Raw genomic sequence first — 25,382 nt, forward strand, 5'->3', positions numbered from 1 at the left:
GATCTGAGCAGTGCAGATAGGGGAGGGCCCTAGGATAGGATGCTGGGCAATGAAAAAGGTCGTAGAAATGTATGTACTGCCCCAAAAAGACGTTCCAAAGACAACAGGTGGGAAATATCTACTGCTTGAGCTTGTTTTATAAGAAAAACCCATGGTTATTTGGAGTGGTCTGTCCTTTATACTTCTCTGTGTTTTCTAATATTTCTTAATATTTTTATTCGTGCAATTAAATCATATTTTAAAACAAACTAAAGCAGGCCCTAAACCCTAGAGCTTCTAGCTCTGATCTTCCCCGACCCCACCTCCCCAAAGAACACCCTAGAGGGAAGGCCAGGACTAGTGGCAGATGTAGGTCTGTCCAACCCTGATGTGACAGAGGTCTCATCCCAGTCTGTGGAGGGTGGTGCCTGACGTGGAATAAAAGCCCCCAGAGGGCAAGAACTGTAGGGGCATTAACCCTGAGGCACCCAGAGTGGTGTCCGGCACCTGTGAATCCCCCAAATACTGGAACGAGTCAGCCAGCTCTGAGCAGAGGACAGAAGAGGTAGGTAAACAGGAGAGGTTTCTACCCACCTGTGTGAATGGGCTCACGGGCTCTGCGGCCCAGGTAAGTCTGAGTCCTGATTTCTTTTTGACCAAATGATTGAGTGAAACACAGCCTCTCCCCACAGTAGGCTCAGACTCCTTAGGTCAAGGGCACCCTCGAACTCTTCCCCCTACCCCCAGGGGTCCCAGCATGGCAGAGCCAAGGCAAACGGGGCCCTAACAGTTAGGGGAGGTGGGCAGGTGAGCTGTGATAAGAGAAACCTGATAAAGCCAGCCCCAAGGGCTGGAAGCCTCCCAGCGCTGCTCCCCCCACACCCCCGCTGGCCTGCTCTCCTTTAACCTCTGCTCAGTTGTTAAATATTTAACTCAGAGTCTGACTAGTCCCGCGTGCACTCTGGAAACCTCCCAGGAAGACAGGAGGTCCCTGGGCAGATCCCAGGGTGAGAGCAGGAACCTGTCAGTGAGATCTTCCTCCCAGCACACTGGAGGAGGGTGGAGGGCCTGGGCGGCAAGGCAGGAGAAGGTGAGGTCTTAGGTATCCTCTCAACGCCCCCTCCCATCTCTAGCCCAGCTGGAGCGCAGAGTGGGCTTGGCTGGGCAGAAGTACCTACATCTGTGATCACTTCGTGCCCCTCCTGGTTGAGGAGCAGGAAGCCCAGGGATAAAAGTCGCCAGGTCCCTGGCAACCTCCAGGTCAGGGGCTGAGAGGCTCTGGTGAGAAGCAACAAATATGGAGCGACCTGGCCCACCTAGGAGGCCTTTCTCAGCTAAATCTGCCTGCTTCCAGGTAGGAGAACAAGGTGGCCTTGGACAGGTGGCCTACCTCTCTACGTCTCAGTTCTTTCTTTTGTACAAATGGGTATAAATATCCATCCCTCGGGGGTCCGAAGCTGTCAGCAATGATACTAACCCCACACTTTGCAGAACCCCAAGGGAAAAAACCTCGTCTTTGATAAGCCTTGTTCTAAAGGTCTAGGATGGTCTAGGGCCCTGAGGACTTCGCAGCTCTACCTTCCATCCAGCTGGAGTCTCCACGGAAGCCCCCAGCCAACATGGGCGTGGGGAGGCTCTTGAGAAGAGTCTCTAGGGCAGAACCGATGGCAGGCGTGGGTGGCGGCAGAGGCTACCTCGAGGGTCTTCCTGTGTGCCAGTCCTGTTCACCTGATCAGTAGACTATAGGTTTTATCTGATTTAACTCGGGACTGCTTGATAAGGGAGGACCGTTAGTCTCATTTTAATAATGATAATGGCAACATTGATCAAGTGCTTACCGCTTGCTGGGCCCTGTACCCACTGTTATCTGCATTTTACAGATCCGAGACCATTAGACCATTATCTGCATTTTATAGATCTGGTAGGTGCAGTTAAGAGCAGTTAGGGATTTAGACCCATAAAGATTTCTGACCTTGTCTCACGGGCGGGGCCCTCGTTCTGTGATCTGGGCCCAGCACCCTCTCATCCAGCCTCTTCCAGCCCTCTGAGGCGGGCACAGCTGCCATCCCAGCTTTACAGATGAGGCGACAAGGCTCAGCGAGGTGAGAAGACTCACCAAGGAGGCTGGCAGCAGACACCTTCCAGCCTGGCTCAGGCAGAGACTGACTGGAGCTGGGGACGGGAACCGGGCCAGGCCGCAAGGGGAAGAGCAGGAATCTAGGCTCACATGCTGACAGTCACTAGACAAGTCGCTCAGCCTCCCCAAGCTTCGGTTTCCTCCTCTATTGAATGGGCGCCAAGAGAAGTTTCATCCCTTCCTCCCTCTCGGGACTGCAGTCTGAGGCCCAGGAGAGGCAGCAGCAGCTGGGCCAGTGTCCCCCGGGGCAGCATGCCTGGCCGGGCCATGCCTCTCCAGGCCCTCTGGACAGATGAAACCTTCTGGCCGGCAGCAGAGAAGGGGCGGCCCCAGATGCCAGGGCTTGGGGGCAGTGGCTCCTTTGAAGTCACCTGGGCCCCCTCACTTTAGAAGCCAGGACCCTAGAGAGATGAGATGACTTGCCCAGGGTCACGTGGTGTGAATCTCCCCACTAGGGCAGCCCCTCAAGCCGGGCCTCTCCCGGCTTCAGGGCCTCTCTTTGAAGAGCCAGCTCAAGGCCAGAACTTTGTCAACCTGGGACCAGATGACCCCGTCACCTTGCCAGCACAGGGCAGGTGGGGGTGGGGTCCAGGGGTGGCCTGGGGGTGGAGTCAGGGGCCCAGTATTCCTGTGAGTGACTAAGTTACTTACTCTGTTAGGCTTTTGTTGCCTCCTGTGAGAAATGGGTCCCAGAACAGAAGCTTCCTCACAGGGTGGGTGAGTATCCAGTGAGACAGGTGGCGCGAAGGTCTCTGCACAGTGCTGACGTCTAGGGATGACGCACGTTAACTGTGATTTAAGAAAATCCAAGTTATAAATGAAAAAAATTAGCTTAGTCAGAGGGACTAAATCAGTAGTCACCGGAATCAGACGGAGCTGGGACTGAGCTGCATCCTCGCTCTGCCATTTGCTAGCCGGTGACGTGCACAGGTGATTCCTCTCCTCAGGTCCTCAGTTTCCTCACCTGTAAAATCAGCTCAGCACAGCACGTGGCAAGGACAACCCCCGGGAGCAGGTGCCACAGACAGTGGTGGTCACAGAGTGAAATAACAAGCTCAAGGAGCATTCAGGCCCCTGAGGGAGGAGGCAGGCCAGAAGTCAGCCTTTATGTGGCCTGGCTCACTACAAAGCCCTGTGTCACATTCCTAGTGTCATCCAAGGGCCCCTCTTGGTCATGAGTGGGGAACCTAGGAACTTCGAAAGAGCCACAGCTGGTTCCAGGTCAGTTCTGGCCCCTGCTGGGCCTATGTCCCCAGCTCCAAACAAAGGAGTTGGTTAAGAAGAGCTCTAAGATCTATGGCCATGCCACCTTGAATGTGTCCGATCTTATCTAACTTCGGAAGCTAAGCAGGGTCGGGCCTGGTTAGTACTTGGAGGGAGACCACCTAGGAAGACCAGGTGCTATAAAAAAAAAATGCAGCAAGAAGGTGACATGTGAGCAGACCTGGAATGACTAGGAGTTGGTCACGAGAACTTTTGGGGGGAAGAATGTTCCAGGCAGAGGGAACCACCTATGCAAAGTCCCTGAGGCTTTGTCAAGCATTCACTCTGTGTGACCTTCCACCGGCTGAGTAACCCCTCTGTGCCTCAGTTTCCCACGAAGATTAAATGAGTACCTTTAATGCGGAGTGATCACTAGTTGTGGACTTTCGCAAAGGTGGGCATGAGTTTGGGGATCAGAGGAAAGGTCAGCAGGGCTGGGGGTGATGGTAAGAGGTGGTAAGATCGGAGGTTTGAATTCATCCTAAGTGCAATGGGAACCCACTGGAGGGTTTTAAGCAGAAGAGACACAAAAATCTGATTTTTTTTAAAAAATGATGGACAATGGTTGTAAGGTCAAGAGGAGCAGCAGCAAAGAGACCATGAGGTGGACCAGCGCTGGAGGCCTGCACCGCAGGGCGGCCCGAGGGAAGGAAGTGGGGTGGGGTGGACAGGCTGTGGACGGTGGCCTTTGGGGGTGAGGCGGAGGGAAACCCAAGCTGAGGCCCAGCTGTAGATATGGGTGGCGGGGTGGGTGGCAGAGATGTTTTCCAAGCTGGGAAGGCCCGGGGAGGAGCAGGTTTCGGGATAGAAATGCAAGACAACATGTGTTGTGGATGTGACCAGTTTAGATGTTCATGGCTGTAGTTCAGTGAAGAGGGACATCAGATGGCATCAAAGATCTGGGACAGCAGAACCTTGGAGAGAGCGGTGTGAGGCCTGGGCCCTCCCGTGGGAAGATGTTGGAGAAGGTACAGCCAGCAAAGAAGGAGGAGAACAAGGAGGGAGGGGTCACGGAAGCCCAGAGAACAAAGGGTTTCAGGCAAAAGGGCTTCATCAGCCATGTCACCTGCCACCCAAGATAGGGCCCAGTGGGCCCTATCATACCTGATCATACCTCCAGTTGTTTCCAGGGTCATGTTTAGAGGTGGAATTGCAGGGTCAAAGGGAGGCCCATTTGTCCTACTAATAAGCTGAATCTATCAACACCTTAGCAGCCAGCTGTCAAAGGAGGAGAGGCTGTCCCAGTGAAAATAAGGAATTCCGCCCAAGGCAAGTTGTCTTCCTCCCAGTTACAGAAAAGTGTTTCCTTGTAGGTCAGTGGATATACAGAGATATTTGGAGTTGGGGGAATCCTCATGGATATCAGAGGGTCGGAGCCCTGGGATGGATTCGTACCCTCCCTTCTGAATGCTAGGCTTCTGTATAAACCTGCCAATGAGCTTGAACCTCCCCTGGTCTTCACCGAACCCTGGGTGGAGGCAGGGAAGGGGCAGCTAGACCTCTCTAATCCAGGCTCTCAGGGGTGTGGAGGCCTTTGGAGACTTGTCCTCACTGAGACGTTTTACCCCCTGCTCTGAGATATCCCCAGAAATTATGGCTGGTAAAGAGCTCATTTCAGCCATCACCCTACTTAGGAGGAGACCAAGAGTCAGACAGGATCAGAGAGGGGGAGCAAACTGTCCAGGGTCACACGGCACATCAACGGCAGAGAGCCAGGGTGACCAGACAGGTAGTGAGTTAGGGAAGACTTTAGAGTCAGCAAATCCAGATTTTAATCTTGGCTCTGTCATATACTGGCTGTGTCACCTTAGATGAGTTATTTAACCTCCGTGAGCATCCATTTCTCCACCTATAAAATAGGGATAACCTCAAATTCACACAATTCTCAAGAAGATGAAAAGAGATTGCAATGCCAAGTACAGGGGTAAGTGCTTAATAAATGTTAGCTAAAAGCAGCCTACCTAAAAATGCAGAGAAGGAAAGCACAGAGGAAAGGTATTTTAAACAGAGGCAAATGTGAGCGAAAGCATAAAGGTAGAAAAGGCCAAGATCAATTCTGGAAGTCCTTGTCAGCTGGCAGGGGTGGGGCCCTGCAGTGGTGGATGAGGCTAGAAGTGGGCAGAGGCCAGGCCACGGTGGGCTGTGGGCTTTATTAATCCTGAGTGCATGATGGGGCAGGAGAGGAGGCGGTCACTCAGGCAGCTATAAGTTTAGAAAGTTCACCCTGGAGCCCAGCACCATGCCTTTGCTGACCTGCTATATGACTCCAAGCTGTCTCTATTCCTCTCTGGGCCTCAGCCTCCTACCCCTAGAGCAATGAGGGTGACTCTGGTCACGGTTTGCAGATATGTATATTCCTTTCTGAATTTCCCTCTGTACTGCCCTTTCACCCCAAGGACAGGGCGCTCCATGAGAAGAACTCTGGCATCTGTGCCCAGAACCTAGTGTCCCCAGCACCCAGCCCAGAGTCTGGCAAGAGAAAATTTCTCATCAAATAAATGAGTGAATCAATGAATGGATGGATATTATCCTTTCTCTTTGGAAGGGTGGAGGTTAAAACAGAATCCCTCCTCCCCTCACTCACCCTACACACACCTCCGGGGTGTGGATACTGGCCCATTTGCCAATTTCCCAGCACCTTTGTTTTCTTTTCTTTCCAGAAAATGTCTTTGTTTCTATTCTTTCTGGAGAACAGACATGCCTTCATGGTGGTAACGGTGGCTCTCCAGATGTGTGACGACAGTGCCCTCGATTTTCTCCTTTATACATTTCTCCATTTCCTTCTATGAACATCTGTGACTTTTCAAATAGAAAACAATGATCCAAAGGAGGTGAGCAGACTGTAAAGGAAATGCAAACAGTTTCTAAAAATAAGGAAAAGTGCTCAGCCTCTACCAAATAAAATAATGCAACTGATAACTACCCTAAAAATCCGTTTTTCCACCTATCGATTGGTAAGGATCAAAGCTGGCTAATGATCTGTGTGGGTGAGGAAACGGCTGGTTCATGCCCTTCCGGTGGAGGGGAGAGGCATGAGCTTGGAAACTGGCCTCACCCCTTTGGAGAACAATGTGGCAATATATATGAAACTATCTAACGGAAATCACCTTCCACTCAGCTGTTGAACTTCTTGGAATTTACCCATCAGATATAATTACACATGGAAGAAATGAGGGTAAAATGTTACCCATTGCAACATTGTTTGTGATGGCAAAATACTGGAAACTTAAATGTCCATCAGGAGGAGACTGGCCAAGTACACAATAGTACTACTCAGCTTAGCAAAACAAATTAGCTAACGCGGAGGCTCTTATGTACCGACACCGTCCAGAATAAGGTACAATATATAAAAGCATGTGGAAAATGTACAGTACAGACTCGCATATATGGTCATATGTGGTCTTCTTTCTGTGACTACAAAAGGGAAGTCATATATATTTGCATTTGCTTGTAAATGTATAAAATATCTCTGGAAAGATCCCGAAGAACGTGACTTTGCTTTTGAGGGAGGGAGATTAGGATGCTGGGACCTGAGGTGGGAGGGGAGCTTTTCACTGTACATCTTTTTGTACCTCTGACTATTTGAATGATATCTATTATCCATCCCAAAATATTAGAATTTAAAATTAAAATTAAAAGGAAAAGTTTTAATAAGGAAAGGAAGATAAATCTATTCTACTCCACCCCCTTTAAATTTTACGCCTACAAATTTCCCAGCAACACTGGCTATAAACATTGTCCTTGGAGTAAACAGAGGCCCAGGGAACAGGTGACCTGCCCAAGGCCACTGGGTGGCTTTGCCAAGGTCCTGGTCACCACTTATAACTCCCTGTACAACTGGGATGACACCAGGCAAGATCCCTGGAATTTTCTGTGCTGTTTATTGCCTTCCGTGTCCGTACATCTACTTCTGTTTCTGACTGGAGCTGAGGTCTGCAGCTCAACAATTGCCAGGACTGCAAATTGCCACGCTCTAGAGATGGCCTGTCACTGGTCAGAGGGGAGGATTGACACATGGCTTTGCTCCAGGCAAAGGGAAAGAAATCAATAAATATCCAGGATTGTAGGCAAGTGGGGTTTTCCACCTTACACCCAAAAAGGGAGTCTCCCTCCTGGAATGTCATTTTCTCTGGGACCTCATTCTCGGAGGAATGGCCCAGAGCTCAGATGCCCCCTGTTACATATGAATCAGATGCCCCCTGTTACACATGAGAAAAACAACTTGCTGTATAGAGGACAGAACAGAGAAATAATATCTGTGACACCCAATGTGCTTTTATACTTCATAAGAATGGGGATAAACAGACATTAGAAAAATGGACCAAGGATCAGTGAGGCAGTTTATTGAAATAAATACCTGGAAAGATGCATTGCATCCAGGGAAATGCAGAGACAATGAGAAGGTACTCTACATCCAGCAGTCTGGGGGGCATTCTGGGAAGGGGGTCCCCTCCTCACACACAGCACAGGTTGCAGTGTTGAGAGAAAAGAACGCAAACACCCTTGAACTTGGCCCTCCTAATCCGTGCCATCGCATGGCAGGAATGAGAGCCCCTGGTATGCACACTATCCACAACAGCAAAACACTGGTTATGTGAAGGGCCTTAAGCAGGGAAGTGGGGGGTGCATTACGGTACTGTCACTGCCACTGACTTAACAGTGTCCCCCACCCAGGATTGGGGAGAGCACGAGGGAGGCACAGAGTTCTTAGGAATAAGGACGCTGGGGCCAGAGTTCAAATCTTGATTTTGCGACTCGAGCATGTGTCTTTATTCCTTTGTACCTCAATTGTTTCCCCACCTGTGAAACAAGGATGACCATACTAGTACCTGTTTCATAGGATTGTGATGATTAAATGAGAAAGCGTTTAGAGCAGTGTCTGGCCCAGAGAAGCGTTCCTTAACCGTTTGCTAAGTCCATGTCTTAGAGGAATCCGTATAAGCTTCTTGTTGAGTAAGAAAGTTAAAATGCAGAAAATATTGTCATCTGCATCAACAAGGCCTATGGTGTCCTAGGTGTCTAGCCAGTTGCTGCTTTGTTTTTTCAAAACTTGGACCATGAGGTTAAGTTATAAAGGATTATCTTGGGAGGAAGGGTGAGACAAGCAAAAGAAAAGCTCCTTTAAAGGATTCTTTTGTGATCATTTTTTGTAGGTTCATGAGGGGCTATATACCATATATAATTTATTAAGTGTCATCCCCATGCACATATAAGAGAAGAAGAGAACTGTCAATTAAAAGGAGAATCAAGAGGAAAGGACACTTTCTCTCCCATGCAGGGGCTGCAGGCCAGGTTTCAACACCATCCAGTGAAGGCAAGTCCCAAACTGGCTGAAAGCCAGGGGGATCATCTTCCCACCAACACACTGCATTTTAAACCCCTTGCAAATCAAACAATGCACACCTCATTAAATATTTTAATACCTGCAGGAAAGGGGAGGAGGTTCTAAAATCATCGTGGTTGGGCTTGGGATTGCCTTTTACTGTGTTTTTTTTTTTTTTTTTTTTTTTTTTTTTTTTTTTTCATTTGTTCCCTAGGGGATGTTTTGCATCCCACCACCACCACGCGCACCTCCCCCTTCCCACCTGCCAGGCCTCAGCTGTAAGGGAATTTCCTGAACTACTTTTTTATGTTATGGTTGGAGACTGAAACCGTAAATAAAGTTCTACAGAAAACTCCAGGATAGGTGGAGCTTGTCTACCTCAGATGAAAATACCAATACACTTTTTTTTTTTTTAAAGGTCTAATTGGCTTTATAATGATTCATGAATCGGGCAGCATCCCATCTAGTAAATAAAAAGTCATATCTGCACAGCAAATCTTCAAGTGCAAATCTGATCTTGTCCTCTCTTTTAAAACCATATTTATTGTCATCCAAATTTAATCCAAATTTCTTTTCAGGCTAGGTCCTGCTGGATCTAGCATCCTGGCACTCTAAGGCAACTAGGCCCAATCAGGTGTAAGTGCAGTTCTCTTGGGCGCCTAGTTCTCTCTCCAATCGTCTGCTTTTCATACATCGTTCCCTCCCCACCCGCCACCTCGCTAACTGCCCCCATCCACAGACCTCAGCCAGGATGTTGCTTTCTTCCAGAAAGACTTCCCAGGCTGCCCAGGGTCGACGAGGAGCCCCAATAGAGTTGGTGCCTGATTTTTGGTCTTTTACCCCGCAATCAGATTCGTGAGGGCAGAAGCCGCATTCCCGCAGCCTGCGGTCTCTGCGTTGATTTGGGACATTTGGGGCTGGGGTTCAGTGACCCCCATAAGGTCATTTCAACCCCCTCAAAGCTGGTTCCAGCCTGGAGCAGAGGCTGAGGCCTGCTGACTGGGACTGGCTCTTTTGGGGGGTGCGGCTAGATCCTTGAGAGGAGGATGACAAAAAGAGTACATGTTCACCTAAGGCAGAGGGACGGAGAGCTTGCCCCTCATAAATATGGGCGCTCTCTGCCCCGAAGTCTGCCCCTCACAAGGATGGCATCAGCGGGTTCTTATTGGTGCCTGTGGGCTCCTTGGGCGGCGCTGATTGGCGGGGCGTGGGGGGCGGGGCGAAGCAAAAGAGGGGCGGGGCCTCCCTGGCTCCAGCCCCGCGTGAGGTCGCCTGCGCCGCGACTATGTCGCGGGCACGCAGCCACCTGCGCGCCGCTTTCTTCCTGACAGCAGTTTCTCCGCGCGGTGCAACGTCCTGGATCGCGGCGCGGCGAGAGTTGAGCGCGAGGCCCGCGCCGCAAGAGCCGGGCATGGAGTATCAGGTATCTGGCAGGCAGGCCGGCGGTCGTGCTGTGACACGTGGGCTGGGCCTTGAGCCACACAGCATCCGGGTCCGCCAGCTGTACAGAGAGTACGGAGGAGCCTGAGACTGGGGGCGGAGACATCCTGGAACCCGGGGGTGGGGACAGGGGCTAGGAAGTTGAGCCTGGGCCGCCGGCTCTGGGAATTCCGAGGCTGAAGGTGTTCCGTGTTAGACTTGGAAGGAGTGCCTATTGATAGGACCAAGAAGTCCAGTGCCTCATCTGGAGTTCTGGTGTTCCAATCTCCGGAGCTCGAACCAGCAGTTGGGGATTCAGGAATTCAGACTTGAGGGATCCCGGAGTCTAGATTTGGGGTTGAAATCCCCAGGATTCAGGAGGTGGAGATCCAAGTGCCTTGGACTGGGGGGCAGACAGGAATCGGGAACAATGGGGCTGGGGCAAGAATCTGGAAAATAGAAAACTTCCTGTTGGCTTTATGCCAGGGGCCAGTTGCCAGAGACCAAAACTTGATGCTAGCCAGGCAGATGGCGCCAGTTCAATGGGGGTGGGGCCTCCGACCAGCCACTGAGGCCCTGAGAGGAATAAACAGCATCCCCACTCTCACCCCCGGTGTGGACCCTCCTGAGGATAACCTACCTGCCTTCCTGGCTGGGTGACCCATGGGCACACCCTTTCTCTTTCCCAACCTCCTCCTCTTCCCCATCTGATGGCTTCAAGCAGCTCCTCTCTGGGTCAGAATGTGGAACCCCAGTCATCAGTGTTGGGCATGGAAGCCTTTAGGAATTCCTCATTCTAATTCCTCCACTTTAAGACCCTAGCCTTTCATGGTTCTGACCCCATGGTGGACCTAATATAGTGGTGGACCCCATTGGAGGAGATGAGGAGCCTGGGGAGCTCAAACAGCAAGCAAGGCTAGTCCCATTAATCATGTTACCTGCTTAGTCTGGCACTCCCTGGGTGGAGCTGAACTGCCCCAGGCTCCCATCTCAGCCAGAGTGGGAACAGTGCCACTTCTCTCTCATGGGTGCCTAGGGTGCCTAATCTCTAGGCTGGGGCAACAGGGCTGGCAGGCGGGCTGGTTCCCTCGCCTGGCTGCTGGTGCACTGGGTTCCTCTGTCCTTATGGACCCCTAGTGAGCCTTAACCTGCTACCTGGGGACTGTGGTTGCCAGGATGCTGTACGCACACTCAACACTCTTCAGACTAATGCCAGCTACCTGGAGCAGGCGAAGCGCCAGCGAGGTGACCCCCAGAAACAGCTGGAAGCCATGGAGCTGTACTTGGCACGGAGTGGGCTGCAGGTAAAGTGGGCAGGGCCTGTGACCACCCGCCACTCTGTCTGTGAGTCCTGTTGCTGAGGTGGGGACCTTGTCTGTCTGTGCCAGGTGGAGGACCTGGACCGGCTGAACATCATCCATATCACTGGGACCAAGGGGAAGGTAAAGGACAGGACCCAGGGGGAGGCTATCCATTGGGGGGGCACTACACAGAAAGTTCACACAAGAACTTTCTGCGTAGTGCCAGATGGGTCCCAGAGTCATCGCGGAGGAGGAATCACTTCATGGATTGTATAAAAGTCTAACTTTTTTAAATTTAAAAGAAAAATGAAAAAAAGAACTTTTCTTTCTAGGGTTCCACCTGTGCCTTCACTGAACGTATCCTCCGAAACTATGGCCTGAAGACAGGATTCTTTAGGTACTGAGGTGCAGAGGGATGTGGTGTCTCTTAGCTCACTGGGGTCTGTGGAACCAGCCAGCCCCTCAGGGCCAGGGTCACTCCCTGGTCAGCTGCTTCTCTCTCTGCCCAATGTTTATTCACTCAATAAACATTAAATTAGCATTTACCACATTTGCTCAAGTTTAAGGCAGTCTTTAATTTTCACAAAGAAAAAAAATTGGGAGGGCGGCAGCAGCTTGAATGTATAAACTAAATAAATAGCTAGAACGGTCACGTTTTTATTAACTTAAATTCCATATACAATTCTTAAATCAGAAATATTTATTGAGTAGGGTGTCTTTGTAGTAAGGAGATGAAAACCTGGCTTGTAAGGACTTAAATGATAAGGGTAGTTTATGACATTTATGCTGCTTTCTGAGTGGGCAGTGGAGGGGAGCCCTCCGCTCCGCCAGCCTCAGCTGTGGCTTTGTCCTCAAGGCAGCACCCCCTCTTGGTCATACTCAGACATCTAGACTCATACCAGAAGATGGGGGACAGGGTAGATATGGGTCTCTCTTCCCTGGGCTGTACATGCCTCTTTTTTAGCTGGTCGGTCACCTGTAAAGCAGTGGGATTAACCTGGTGGTTAATTGCTCAGGATTTGGTCCTTGGGGTTGGGGCATTTAAGATTTTTGCCTCCTTATATGTAACCAGTTCCTTCAGGTGACTTATAAGCATCTGAAACCAGCTAACTGAGGTTATTTCAGGCCAGTGTGTTTTCCTTAAATAATTGTTCAAAATAAAGACTCATAATATGAGAGGCCCTTTGAGGATTCAAATATAAGCCAACAATCTCTCTTCTGAAATAAGTTTTTGGGTAAAAACCAAGCCCTCGACTTGGGCCCATGTGGCTGAGGGGGCACAGGGAACTCGTGAAGGACTCAGGAGAGGTGAGGCACAGAGGCCAGTGGCATAAGCCCCACTGGGGCCCAGGAGGCCGATGGAAGGAGCTGGAACCCCCTTGAGGACAGGGGAAGCCACAGAAGGGTTTTCAGCAGGACACTGTGACACGGTCAGATTTGTGTTTCCAAAAGACAGGTCTCACTAGGGAGTATGGGGAAGCCGGGGGCCCTTGGGCAGGGAGTCCTGATGACCTCAGGTCTCCTGGCAGCTCTCCCCACCTGGTGCAAGTGCGTGAGCGGATTCGCATCAACGGGCAGCCCATCAGCCCTGAGCTCTTCACCAAGCACTTCTGGCGCCTCTACCACCGGCTGGAGGAGACCGAGGTGCCCATGCAGGAGGGCTGGTGGGTGGGCAGGATAGGGGGTGCTGGGTTGGGTGGATGGACCCAGAAAGCACTACACATCCCAGGACCCCATCTTCCCAGAGCAAAGCTGCAGGGGCCCCAGGCTCTGACATGCTCCTATCCACAGGATAGCAACAGCTGTGTCTCTATGCCCGCCTACTTCCGCTTCCTCACGCTCATGGCCTTCCACGTCTTCCTCCAAGAGAAGGTGCGTGCCCACTCCCCAGAACCCTGTGTCTGAGCTTTGGGGAGGGGAATCTCAGCAGGCTGGGGGCTCCCATGTGGCACCTGGGCACCCTGTACCCGTTGCCATGCTCTCTGGTCCTCTGCAGGTGGACCTGGCAGTGGTGGAAGTGGGTATCGGTGGGGCTTACGACTGCACCAACATTGTCAGGTAAGGGCAGCTGCTTGGGGAGATGGATGGTGGCAGGAAGCCCAGGCAGCCCAGGTCAGGGGCATCCTGATCCTTTTGTCTTCTGCAGGAAGCCTGTGGTGTGTGGGGTCGCTTCCCTTGGCATCGACCACATCAGCCTTCTGGGGGACACGGTGGAGAAGATTGCATGGCAGAAAGGGGGCATCTTCAAGGTGACCAGGCAGCCCCAGGGATGGGGAGGTACATGGAGGCCACGGCCGGGTCCTTCGTATCCTGACTCAGAACGAGATTTTGGACATCAGTAGGGTCTGGGCTATTGCCTCAGCTCTTTGTGTGACTGGAGCAAGTTGAGCCCGCTCTCTGGCCTTAGTCTCCCTATCAAGGGTTTCCCATAGGTCCTATGGAGGGAGGCTAAATGGCCCACCCCGCCCAGGGATGTGGGGGCCAGAGATGGAAGACCTTTGGCACCCCGTCTTACTCTCCCCGTCCTCCACAGCGTGGTGTTCCTGCCTTCACTGTGCTCCAGCCTGATGGTCCTCTGGCAGTGCTGAGGGAGCGCGCCGAGCAGACCTCAGTGAGTCTGAATGGAAGTGCTGGCGACGTGCTTTATCCTTTCGGGCCTCAGTTTGCTCATCTGCGTGGTGCAGACCAGCTGTTCCTCCAGCTGGAGCGCATCTTAATGGAGCAGGGCTTGGTGGGGAAAGAAGGAAGGGATGATGACATCAGGAAGGGCCTTCAGGCCAGGGTGGCAACAGCAGCTCCCCCGATTCCTCTACAGTGTCCCCTCTACCTGTGCCCACCGCTGGAGGCTCTGGAGGAAGGGGGGCCGCCGCTAACCCTGGGTCTGGAGGGAGAGCACCAGCGGTCCAATGCTGCCTTGGCCTTGCAGCTGGCCCACTGCTGGCTGCAGCAAAAGGACCACCGAGGTAAGTGCGCAGGTGGGTGGGCAGGCACGTGGGCAGGGGACATATGGAGCCTGCCTCTGAGGGTTCTGAGCACATTCAGTCTCACGTAGTCCTCCCCGGCCCCCAGGTGTCGGGGAGGTGAAGGCATCCAGGCCAAGCCTCCTGCGGCAGCTGCCTCTGGCACCTGTGTTCCAGCCCACACCCCACATGCGGCGCGGTGAGTTGGACCTTCCTGCCCAGCCAGGTCCCTTCAGACAATTCTTCCGGTTTCCTGTTCTAGAGGTGGGGGCAATTCGAGATGGTGTCCAAGAGAAAGGACTCTGAAGTCATTACGTGTCCCTGATTTTGAGTTCACGAACTCTCGGTGAACCTCAGTTTCCCTACCTGTCTAGTGAGATGATTATAGGGCCCACTGTGACATCACTAAGGGGCTGAGCCCATAGCCTGGCAGGTGCGGGATAAAGTACCCAGCCAGTGGTAACTGCTGTTACCATCATCCTTGTCTTCAACACCATAAGACCGTGAGGTTCTTGAGAATGGCAATGTTGTCAGACTTTGTGCTTTCAGCACATAGTAGGTGATCAGGGCTGTTTAACCCCTTCGACGAATGGGGTGCCCACATCAGGGCCATGACACAGCCCTGGAGCCAGGTAGACCTTGGATCACACTCCAGCGCCAGGGCCCACGTGTACTGTGACCTAACTTCTCTAAGCTAAGGGCTCTCCGCCTGTAACAGGAACTAATGTGTGATAGCCCCTCTCAGGGCTGCCTGGAGGATTCCACCAGGTGAGGCAGCCAGGGAGCTGATCCCAGTGACTGGCGCCCTGTAGTCGGCTCCGGTGCTGATCAGCTCCTCAGAGCGCTCAGACGGGGGCGCTGCGGGCTCGCTGTGTGTGCGAGTTGAGGGCTAGGGTGAGAGGATGTGGGAGGGCCGCCTCGCGACCGCTGAAAAGCTGCCTTGCCCACCTCCCCCAGGGCTTCGGGACACCGAGTGGCCGGGCCGGACTCAGGTGCTGCGGCGCGGGCCCCTCACCTGGTACCTGGACGGCGCGCATACCTCCAGCAGCGTGCAGGCCTGCGTGCGCTGGTTCCGGCAGGCGCTGCACCGCTGCAAGGAGCCCGGCAGGTGAACGCTGGACAGGGGCGGGGCCGGGGCGGGACCCAGGGGACAGGGGCGGGACTGGGCCGGAGGGAGAGGCGGGGCCTAGGGGAAGGATGGTTTGTGGAGAAGGGGTGGGAGATGCGGCTCTCTTAACCCCTCCTCGCCCCTCTCTAAGCGGGACTGAGGTGCGTGTCTTGCTCTTCAACTCTACCGGGGACCGGGATGCCGCGGCCCTGCTGAAGCTGCTGCAGGTGAGGGGCCGGCTGGCGGGAGGGCGACAGTTAGCCCAAGCCTGCTTGTTGTGTGCCTCCCTCATTCACCCGCTAGCGGTGCCTTCCGCCCGGAGCCAACGTTTTTTCAATTCTAGAATGAGGTTAATTCCCCCTCCCTTGAATTGTACTGAGGATGAAATGTAAAAGCCTTGGACACATGGGGAAGTCTGGTCACTGGTCATGGCCCTCATTCACCCCCATGGTCAGACTCAAGCCCAGAGTTAAAGGGGGACCAGCTAGTAGTGCAACGAACAGGCTCCGGACTCATTTGTCATGCCGCTTCAACCCACTAGCATATGACTTGGGACAAGAGCCTCAGTTTTCCTCCCCGGACAATGGGGTGCTACTAAGGATTCCTGCTTATCAAGTTTGATTTAAGGAGTTACTGGGCTAAAGCACGTAGGGGCCCTTCTCCGCTCGGGGAAACTGAGGCTGCCCTAAGCTGTCAGGGCTGAAGTGGTTCCTGTGGGTCATTTCCCGTTTCACAGATCGGGAGGCCAAGGCTGTTCATACCCAGAACCTCTGCCGTTTGTGCAGAAAGCCTTTGCCAGCCTGGATTTGGAGCCTGCTCAGTAGCTGGGTGACCTTAAGATGTAGCCCCCGCCCCAAGCCTTAGTTTCCCCATCTGTGGGGAATGCCACCCAGGCCACAGGCCAGGCAGGGTATACTGAGGTAGATGAGGGGCCGCCGAGGTGCTGTGTCTGGATTTATGCAGCATCCCTGCAGTTGAACTGCAGTTGGGGAGCATCTCCAGAGATGGAGGTGTATATGTGGGCTCCGAGGGACTGTGCGGAACTTAGGTCTGGGGGTGGGCATCTTCTCAGGGCTCTGCCACCAAGCTTTACCCTTTGGCCCTTCTAGCCCTGCCAGTTCGACTATGCTGTTTTCTGCCCTAACCTAACAGAGGTGTCATCCACGGACAACGCAGGTGAGAGGTGACAGGCATGGTCCCTGGAAGTGGGCAGGGGATGGAGGGTCCTGAGGTGGACTGCTGTGTTGGTGACAGTGGGGGCTTCTGATTTGGAAGTCTAGGGTAGAAGCTAGATCTGTTTTATTGTATAAATATCCTTTGGTACATTTTGAATATTGCACGCGACTGCAATACTAAAAAAGAATTATTGGGGAAAACATTTTTCAAAATGCACATTACTACTCGCTGATGGTTCTTGAAATCAATTTAGTAGGTCTCAACTAGCACTTTTTATTTTAAACGAAATAGAATAGAAAATATCCATGTGCTTTGCACGAAATAAGGTTAGGTGCTGTTTTATGAGGATTCTATTCTAGACATTATTATATACATACGTGAGTACTGTGGGTCACATTCAAAAAAATTTGAAATGGTATTGTAAAAAATATAGCTCCCCATGCTCCTCATCAGACTGTCTAGGGAAAGTCCAATAATCTGCATTTCTAGAAATGCTTATGCCCACCTGGCAGTAGACTCTGTCTATTTTACCAATGAATGCAGTGACGCTAGGGTGGGGAGATGTGCTCACTGGGCAAAAGCCCCAGCTTCAAAGCTAAACTGCCTGGCTCCGCTTCTCAACAGCTCAGAGACAGTAGGTAAGTCTGTGAACCTTTCTGAGCCTGTTTCCTCATAGCATCCATTGTAGGGACTGATAATGCATATAAAGGGCCTGGCATTAAACAGGTGCTCATAGCAGGCCTGCCCTTCCCCTGTCCCCCACTCCCATCCCCCTCGATGACGTGCCTGTCTCCGCGTCCTGCAGACCAGCAGAACTTCACAGTGACACTGGACCAGGTGCTGCTCCGCTGCCTGGAGCACCAGCAGCACTGGAGCCGCCTGGATGAGGAGCAAGCCTGTCCAGAGCCTGGCGGGCCCACGTCCTTGCTGCTGGCACCCCGCCCAGCGCACAGCCACAGCACCAGCTCCCTCGTCTTCAGTTGCATCTCCCAAGCCTTGCAGTGGATCAGCCAAGGTCGGGACCCTGTCTTTCAACCACACAGTCCCCCACGGGGCCTCTTCACCCACCCTGTGGCAGGCAGCGGGGCCAACGTACTCCGTGAGGCTGCTGCCATCCACGTGCTGGTCACAGGAAGCCTGCACCTAGTGGGTGGTGTCCTGAAGCTGCTGGAGCCTTCCCTGTCCCAGTAGCTGAGGCGGCGGGGTTGGAGGTGGGGCCTCCCCACATCTGCCCTGCACCTCTCGGTGAACTCCCATATAAGGTGCCTTTTGTTTTCTGCTTTCCTGAGTCTATCTAGACTGGCCCAGGGGCCTGGGCTCTGGGCAGTGAAATAGAGAGATGGTGGGAGGCTGAGATCAGACATTCTCTGAGCCAGTGGTGTCCCTGGCCTCCCCTTCCTGCTGAGACAGCCAGAGGGCTTCCCAGTTCTCCTGTGGTGGTGTCGGGCCTGACAGTCCAGCCCATCTCCCTCCCACCCCTCCTGCTTCCTGCCTCAGTCTCAGCTTATTGTGTGAGCTGCCTGGCCAAGCCTGGGGTCCTGCCAGGTGCAGGTGGTAGCCTTCTGGGAAGGAAAGGGTCCTTGCCTGGGGCCTCCTGGGGACAAGAAGGTGGCTGAATTGGATTAAAGCTTTTAACTTTTTTAAAAAAGATAAAGCAAAACATTTGCTTTAACTCTTGACCTCTGGTGCCCTCAGCAGACAATAGGAGTAGGGGCCGCAGTGGTACAGAACTGAATTGTGTAGGAGCCTGGACTGTGTGGCCTGGGACAGGTCCCTCCCACCCTCCCTCCCTCTGAGTCTCAGGTGGCCTGATGTCTATTGACCATACATCAGGCACTGCTTTGCAGACTTCAGAGACCTTGTGATTGAGAATTCTGATTTTACAGATGAGGTAACTGGCTAAAGAAGCCATGGTACCTGCCCACAATCACCCAGAATTTGAGCCGAGAGCCCCCGCCCCTGTTTTAGCTCCTCCCCTTTGCCCAGCCCAGCCCAGCCCAGCACTGGTTTCACGGTTTGATTTATTGGTGGTGAGTATATAGGGGTGGGCCCAGGTCAGGCAGCCTGGCCACTCCCATCTGCTGCCTTCCTGATGGGCTAGAAGGGAGGGGGGTCTTTATGTGACAGTTGCAGGAAGGAGCTAGAGCTAGGCTCCCCTGTTCCCAGGCTGGGCACCTCTAGGCTTCAGTCTGCCCCCCAGAGTTGTGCCAGTCTAGGTGTGGATGCCGCTGGGCTCGGATCCTGGTGGTTCTGGGCTGGCCACGGAGGAGGTGCTTTTGGCCTGGGTGGGCAGGGCCGAGTCTGTTTCGAGTCCTTGCCTTCTGCCCAGCCCAGGTCACCGAGTGTTGGATCCAGCTTACAATGACAGGGACTTGGGTTTCTACAGCAATGTGGACATACAGGGCAGGGGTCTGTCTCTCCGCGGTCCGGGGCAGCTGCACCCCAGGCCCACTGAGTTTGAAGGTTCTGCAGGGTGGGGTGGGGGAACCCCAATGCATTCCAAGTTGGTGCCCCCGCTGGCAGCAGGTCTCTGAGAGGGAGGCAGGAGGGGCAGGCGTAGAGGGCATGGTTCATCCTTGGTCGAGTGGAAGGATTGGGGTCCCGGGGTGAGTTCATGACCAGTGGTTCCCAGCTGGTGGCTGCTCGGTCTCTCTCGTTGGGCAAGGGCTGGCCGGGTGGCCCCTGGGGCCCTGGGCTGGGCACTACGCCATGCTGCTGGTGGAGCAGGGGGTGCTCTGGGTGCTCCCGATGCTGTGGTTGGTGCTACTGCTCTCTGAGGAGGCCGGGGCAGCCACCGCCACCACGGGCTCCCGCTTGCTGGGGGGACCTGGGGGCAGGGGCGGAGGTCAGGGCCCCGGCCAGGGCTCCCCACTCCCCCAGAGGCTTTGCCAGGCTCCCCCGGGCGGTGGTGGAGGGTCCTGCGCACTCACGGTGGGGGCCTGGGATACTCACGCGTGTGCGAGTAGATGAACCAGAGCGTGGCGGTGAGCAGGGCCCCGATGAGGAAGGCGCCAAAGGTGATGCCCAGCACAGCGGGCAGGACGAGTGTTTTGCCTGCGCGACCAAGGGAGGGACGGTCAGCAGTGCTGCCTTCCCCCTGACCCCCTACCCTGTTGTGCTGGCCAAAGCACAGGGTCGGTGCGAGTCCCAGCTCAGCCACTGCCCTGACTTCTCTGAACCTCAGTCTCCTCATGTAGCAAATGGGTCTGTCACACCCATGTCTGGCACTAACCTGTGGTTGCTATGACCATCCACCCAGAGGGCCTAGCCAGGCCTCTGGGCCATGTCTCTGCCTCCCAAGGCTGATGGACATGCATTTTAGGGATGGTATAATCCGAGCAAAAAGAAGGGGGCCTGGGAGTCCAGAGCCTGCCCTGCCTCACTGTGTGACCTTAGGTCAGTCCCTGCCCCTCTCTGAGCCCTATACCATGGTGGGGACGGGCCAGAGCACCTCTGAGGACTCTTTAGCTCTGTTCTTGGGTTTTCCCAAGCCTCATCCCTCCCACACCCCTGACTCCTGTGTGACTGTGGGTCAAGCAGGCTCCCCTTGGGCCTCTGACTTTCTATCCATGCAGTGGAGTTATCAGCCCTGTTCTCCTGGGTGTGAGCTGGGAGTGAGTGAGGGCTGCATCCTGGCCCGGGCTGGGTGGCAAAGAGCGGGGTAACCCCCCCCACCTCTGTTTCCAGTGTCGGAGTCTCCTGCCAGGTGGGGGCCACAAGGAATTAACAAAGAGGCTGGAGGATGCTGGGCTGAAGGGGCAGCCTCCACGCTGGGGGCCTTAAGGAGGGTGAGGTCAGCACCACCCCAAGGTATCCTGTGTCCCATCCGGAACTGATTCTGAGGCCCCCTCCCCCCAGTAACGTCACCCAGCAGCCGTGGGGATGAGAGCCAAAGGCTCTCCAGCTCAAAGACGTGGCTGCGGCCCCTACTCCAGGCTGCCAAGCCCTCGTCCTGCCTCCCAGGGCTGCTCCCTCTGGAGTCTGCCCTGCCATGTGCCAGGGCCTCCTCCCTCTGGGTTGTTCGTGGTGCCCCAGTCTGACGTCAGCCCCTGAACCCCAGAGAGACGTGGAGAGCGCTCACCGGGCATGCCAGGGCTGACGATGTTCAGGCGCATGGAGAGAGTCCTGTGGACTTCCTAGGGGAGGAGGAGAGAGTCGTGGGTGGCATGGCCTTCGAGAGGAAGCTTCCAGGTTTACTCCCTGGCAGCCTACTCTAGGGCCTTGGCTTTGAATCCCATCCCACCACGTCTGGCTAGGAGCCTTTGAGCCTATGGAAGGGTGTTGAGCAGACAGCCCTTGGCTGCTGCTGGAATGTTTCCTGTGAAGTTTTGGGAGGCCCCTGACTCCCATGAGGACTGTGGGAGCACTTGGCCCTGCGTGCGTTACCCTTGTGAACACCTTAGAAAGATGAGCTCAGAGGCTTCTTTAGGTGCATATGACCAGAGACCTTTCTACGTGCCAGGGCCTGGGGTGACTCTGAGTGTGTCCAGGGGTGAGTGCCTGGGAGTGGAAACCCACTGGATGGTGAAGCACCGTGGCTAGTAAATGAACAAAATCAGAAAGTTGAGTCCTCTATGTTAACCCTCATCCTTGAGGTCTCCTGTTTACCGAGATTACACTGGTGATCATACTACATGGGTGGGTGGATGGATGGATGGACGGACGGATGGACGGATGGATGGATGGATGGATGGATGGATGGATGGATGGACGATGGATGGATGGATGGATGGACGGACGGACGGACGGACAGTCGCAGCTGCATATCCTACCAATATCTAAGACACAGCAAAGCCTTCAGAGGCTGTAGGGTAGCATAAAGAGTACCCCCTGGTAGCCAGAAGCCACACTTGTAACTGGCTCTGCCTTTCACCAGCTGGTCTTACATCCTCCTGGTCTGTCCCGTCCCTTCCCTGAAACTCCAGACCTGAAAGCCTTGACACTGGCAGGCCTCACTCACCAGGGACCAAGTCCTGGAACGCAGAGCTACGGTGCAGCTGAGGGTGCCAGCCTTGGGTGTGGGCACCATGTAGCCACGGAGGAGGAAGCTGAAGCGCACATCACCGTGAGGGCTTGGGGACAGCAGGCTCACACAGCTGCCTTTGGCTGCCTGGCTCTGGATGAGTTCCACGGTCTCTGCCTCAAGCCCCAAATCCAGCTGGCAGCTGTCCAGCTGGAGCATGAGTTCAGGGATCGATGGAGACACGCTCACCTGCATGGGTAGGCAAGGGGGACGAGGCATGGGCAGTTACTCTTAACCCTTCACCCTGCCTGCTCTCAGGAAAGCAGCTAGATTCGTTCTAGAGTTCCTGACCCTGAGCCCTGACTGTGAGACAGCAGTGGGCCTGCCTGGTGGAGGAGGTGACATTTCGAATCACTGTCTCTGAGTTCTGCCTCTTCCATCGCTCCCCTCCATGCACCATGCACGCTCCCTCCTTCCACCAGGAAGTTAAATTCTCATCTCCTCTGTACTAATGGTGGGAAGAAAGGCTCTGAGAAATCTCAGGAGTTGGCAGGCCTGAGAGGTCAAGTCCAGTACCTGCACAAAGCCCTGTTGCCCCAGCTCGATGGTGGTGGAGGCCTGGAGGAATTGTGGGGTGAGGTAGAGGCCCAGCTGGAAGGAGAAGCTTTCCATGTTGATGCACTGCACTTTTTTCTGTAGGAGATGGGAGGGAGGCTCGGTCAGTTTGGGAGGCACCTGGCCAGGAAGGTGACGGGTCGGGGTGGGAGCAGCAGTCATGTTCTAGTTGCCAGACCCTAGCCTCACCTTTGGAAACAAAAAAAACATGCGCTTTCCATGTGTCATCTCAATGACTGATCATTAAGCACCCCCATGGGGGAGCCTTTCTTATACCACTGTTTACAGATATGACCTTGGAGCCTAGAAAGCTTAAGTGATTTGCCCAAGGCCACACAGCCAATATGTGCTAGAACCCCCTGATTAGCTGAGAATGTCACCCTAAACAGTAATAGTACTGGTCCCATTGTACAGAAGGGGAGGCTGAGACACTCTGGAGACACATGGCATGCTGGGATGAGCCTGAGTTTCCTGAGGCCTGCTCCCTCCCAGGCCAGGAAGGGGCCCCAAGACCCTGGACCAGATGGGTTAGCACGGTGACCATCCATCTCACCCGCTGTGGTGATGAGCTTGACAGGAGGTTGACGACCACCTGCAGGAACAGAGCCAAGGAGCTGGTCAGAGCCAGAAGGAACTCCAGAGGGCATCCCACCCAATACACTGGATGTAGAGACTGAGCCAGCCACAGCCCACCTGAGCTTGCCTTCCTACTGGGCACCATGTCCCGCCCTCCTAAACGCCCCCCAGCCTGGAAGATCGAGGCGGTCCCTGGAGGGGGCACCAACTAGTCTGGCTCTGATACCTTTCGACCCCAGTTCTTACCTCATTACTGACCACATTTTCTGTCAGTTCCATGCCACACGTGGAGTAGGCGCTGCGTAAGACCCATTGGTCATCTCTGTCCTCAGCCCGGCAGCTGGGGTCCAAGAAGGTCAGGCTCGTGATGGTGCACCTCAAAGTCTAGGCCAGGGTTGGGGGGGCACCGTCAGGCACCAGGCTCCCTGGGATCTGTCCGTCACACCCCAGCACCAAGGTCTGATCAGAACCCAGGGGTCCCAAATCACAGTCATTCCTCTGCCGTCACCCTACACCATTTAAGACTTAATACTCTTCCTAAACTTGACTCACTTTTGTACTTAGCTTGTTCTAAGCAATAAGATCTGTAACATCATGACTTTGATTTTCTACTTATTGTTTTTCTTCTACTGTATATCAAAATAAATGCAGAACTATTACAATTTTAAAATTTATTGGAGTTCTACATATATGCACACCCCAACAGCATAATCCAATCTCAGAACCACAGACTCTCAGACCTGAGGTCAGCAAACCTTTAAAGAGCCAGATACAAACTATTACATTTTGCAGACCATGTGGACTCTGTTATAATCACCCAACTTTGCCTTCATAGCCCAAAAGCAGCCACCAACAACATGTAAACAGATGGGTGTGCCAATAACACTTTATTTACAAAAAACAGGCAGTGAGTCCTAGTTCGCTATCTCTTGTTTTAGAAAATTCTTGGAATGTGTCACACTCTCAGGATCAAAGCAGATCAGAGTCTTAGAGGTGAGTGGGTTGTTGGAGGTCCCACTTGAGTCTAGCTAACTCGCATCGACTCCTCCAGAATGCTGTCCCTGACTGCTGCTGTCCCAACTGCCCAGGGCCAGCTTAGGAGACATCGGCCCACCAAATAAAAATGGCTTTTCACCAGGGGAAGCCCCAGTGACAGTGGGCCCAGAATTCAAACTCTGCACACTGACTACGTTCCATAAGTCCATGAGACAGTGCGCCCCATATTTGGGGGTGAATCCGTTTAGACCCTTTTCTTCGTGCTTTCTTCTATACAGACATATGTACTCAGAGAAAACGTGTGGTTTTTTTTGGTATGTGTGTATTTTTAACAAATGGCATCCTACTGTCCCTTCATGCTTAGTTTTCTCACTGAACAGCAAATCATATACATCTTTCTGTCTCTATATTTATGGATCTAGGACATTCTTTTTAGTGCACTGTAATGTTCCAAAGATTGATGGGAAACGTACTCATCCAGGCCCCTTGGGCCTGGGCAGCAGTAATGCCAGCCATCACTGGCCACTGTATCGCCCCGTCCACCTCCCAGACATCTGTTGGGCCAGGCATAGGCAGGGGAGGAGGACGAGATGGGCAGTCGACAGGTGGAGCTTCACAGAGGCCCCGATAACCCACACCCCAAAAAAACTTCCACTTGGACTTAACCACAGATTTAAATGTCATTCTAAAAATCTCCGAGACCACGGATGATTTGTCAAGGCTTTGGCAGCAAGATTTCCTGCCTCAGAAAGGCCAGAAGAAATGATAAAGGGAAGATGGGTAGCAAAGGTGGCCTAATGTTTAAAAGTTAAAAACCGCTGTAGCCAAAATTTAAAGACCTGTAACAAACTGGGAGAAATGATTTTGATAAGAATGAAGAACAAAGGGCCAACATTTTCTCCTTTATGTAAAAAGCATATAAAAGTCATCTAGGAAAGCACCACACCACGGCAATAAAGAGATTTAGGTTATTATCAGTCACGTGGAGCCATGTCCACACTCACTACTAATCAAAGAATGCCATATTCCACCTCCCACACTGGCTAAGGTTTTTCTTTTTTAAACAAAAATATAGTCTGGAGAGAGAGAGATTCACAGTGCTCTCATAAAGCAGCAGTGAAAATTGGAGTTGTCTTCTGGAAAGTAGGTTGTCAACATGTATCGAAACTTCTAGAATGTTCACTCATTTTGACCCAGCGATCTCACTAATGTGGAGATCTATCCTAAGAAAATAATCCTATATAAAAAAGCTTCATGCACAATAACATTTTCTGCATATTTATAATATTGCAGAATTGGAAACAAGCTAAATGTCTACCAAGGGAGGAGGAGTTAATTATGGTGTGTCAATGCGATGGAATAATATGTGCTCATTAAATGTGATATTAAGTACCTATGTCAAAGTTCTAAAAATACGGTAAGTGAATATAGCAGAAGACAAGTACATCCGATATGGTTCCCCTATATAAGAAATACTCAGATAAATTCTAGAAAGAAACACACCAAAATATTGGTAGCCACTGTCTTTGGATGGGGAGATTGAGATTTTCTTCTTTTCTAATTTTC

General features: G+C 52.9%; 2 protein-coding genes and 1 pseudogene across 7 annotated transcripts in view; 2 read left to right on the top strand and 1 right to left on the bottom strand.

Annotated features, from left to right (window-relative positions):
- Positions 1 to 998: 998 nt before the first annotated feature.
- FPGS (folylpolyglutamate synthase) lies at positions 999 to 18,334 on the top strand. 6 transcript variants are annotated; one of them, XM_039861657.1, is made up of 15 exons: positions 999 to 1,333; positions 11,327 to 11,425; positions 11,510 to 11,563; positions 11,755 to 11,819; positions 12,952 to 13,066; positions 13,214 to 13,294; positions 13,419 to 13,480; positions 13,569 to 13,671; positions 13,956 to 14,033; positions 14,238 to 14,385; positions 14,492 to 14,581; positions 15,340 to 15,490; positions 15,642 to 15,717; positions 16,600 to 16,666; positions 17,472 to 18,334. In XM_039861657.1, exons 1-15 carry the CDS (start codon positions 1,277 to 1,279, stop codon positions 17,855 to 17,857), a joined length of 1,632 nt encoding a protein of 543 aa, XP_039717591.1. In that variant the 5' UTR covers positions 999 to 1,276; the 3' UTR covers positions 17,858 to 18,334. The 6 variants fall into 6 exon arrangements, with proteins under 6 accessions (XP_039717591.1, XP_039717590.1, XP_039717592.1 ...); XM_039861656.1 differs by having other exon boundaries at positions 1,000 to 1,333; positions 11,297 to 11,425; XM_039861658.1 differs by having other exon boundaries at positions 1,003 to 1,333; positions 11,259 to 11,425.
- On the top strand, positions 3,409 to 3,526 carry LOC120601786 (uncharacterized; annotated as a pseudogene).
- A 336-nt stretch (positions 18,335 to 18,670) lies between the features above and the next one.
- The window catches only part of ENG (endoglin), a 28,079-nt gene continuing 21,367 nt past the window's right edge, over positions 18,671 to 25,382 (bottom strand). The window contains exons 9-15 of the mRNA XM_039861651.1: positions 23,067 to 23,204; positions 22,798 to 22,836; positions 22,206 to 22,322; positions 21,627 to 21,878; positions 20,748 to 20,802; positions 19,619 to 19,720; positions 18,671 to 19,493 (exon numbers count right to left, since the gene is read on the bottom strand). Coding sequence (XP_039717585.1) covers positions 19,369 to 19,493; positions 19,619 to 19,720; positions 20,748 to 20,802; positions 21,627 to 21,878; positions 22,206 to 22,322; positions 22,798 to 22,836; positions 23,067 to 23,204 — 828 coding nt within the window. The 3' untranslated portion in view covers positions 18,671 to 19,368. The remainder of the gene's footprint in view (positions 19,494 to 19,618; positions 19,721 to 20,747; positions 20,803 to 21,626; positions 21,879 to 22,205; positions 22,323 to 22,797; positions 22,837 to 23,066; positions 23,205 to 25,382) is intronic.

This window comes from Pteropus medius, unplaced genomic scaffold (assembly GCF_902729225.1).
Source record: "Pteropus medius unplaced genomic scaffold, Ma_sr-lr_union100, whole genome shotgun sequence".
Classification (NCBI taxonomy): Eukaryota; Metazoa; Chordata; class Mammalia; order Chiroptera; family Pteropodidae; genus Pteropus; species Pteropus medius.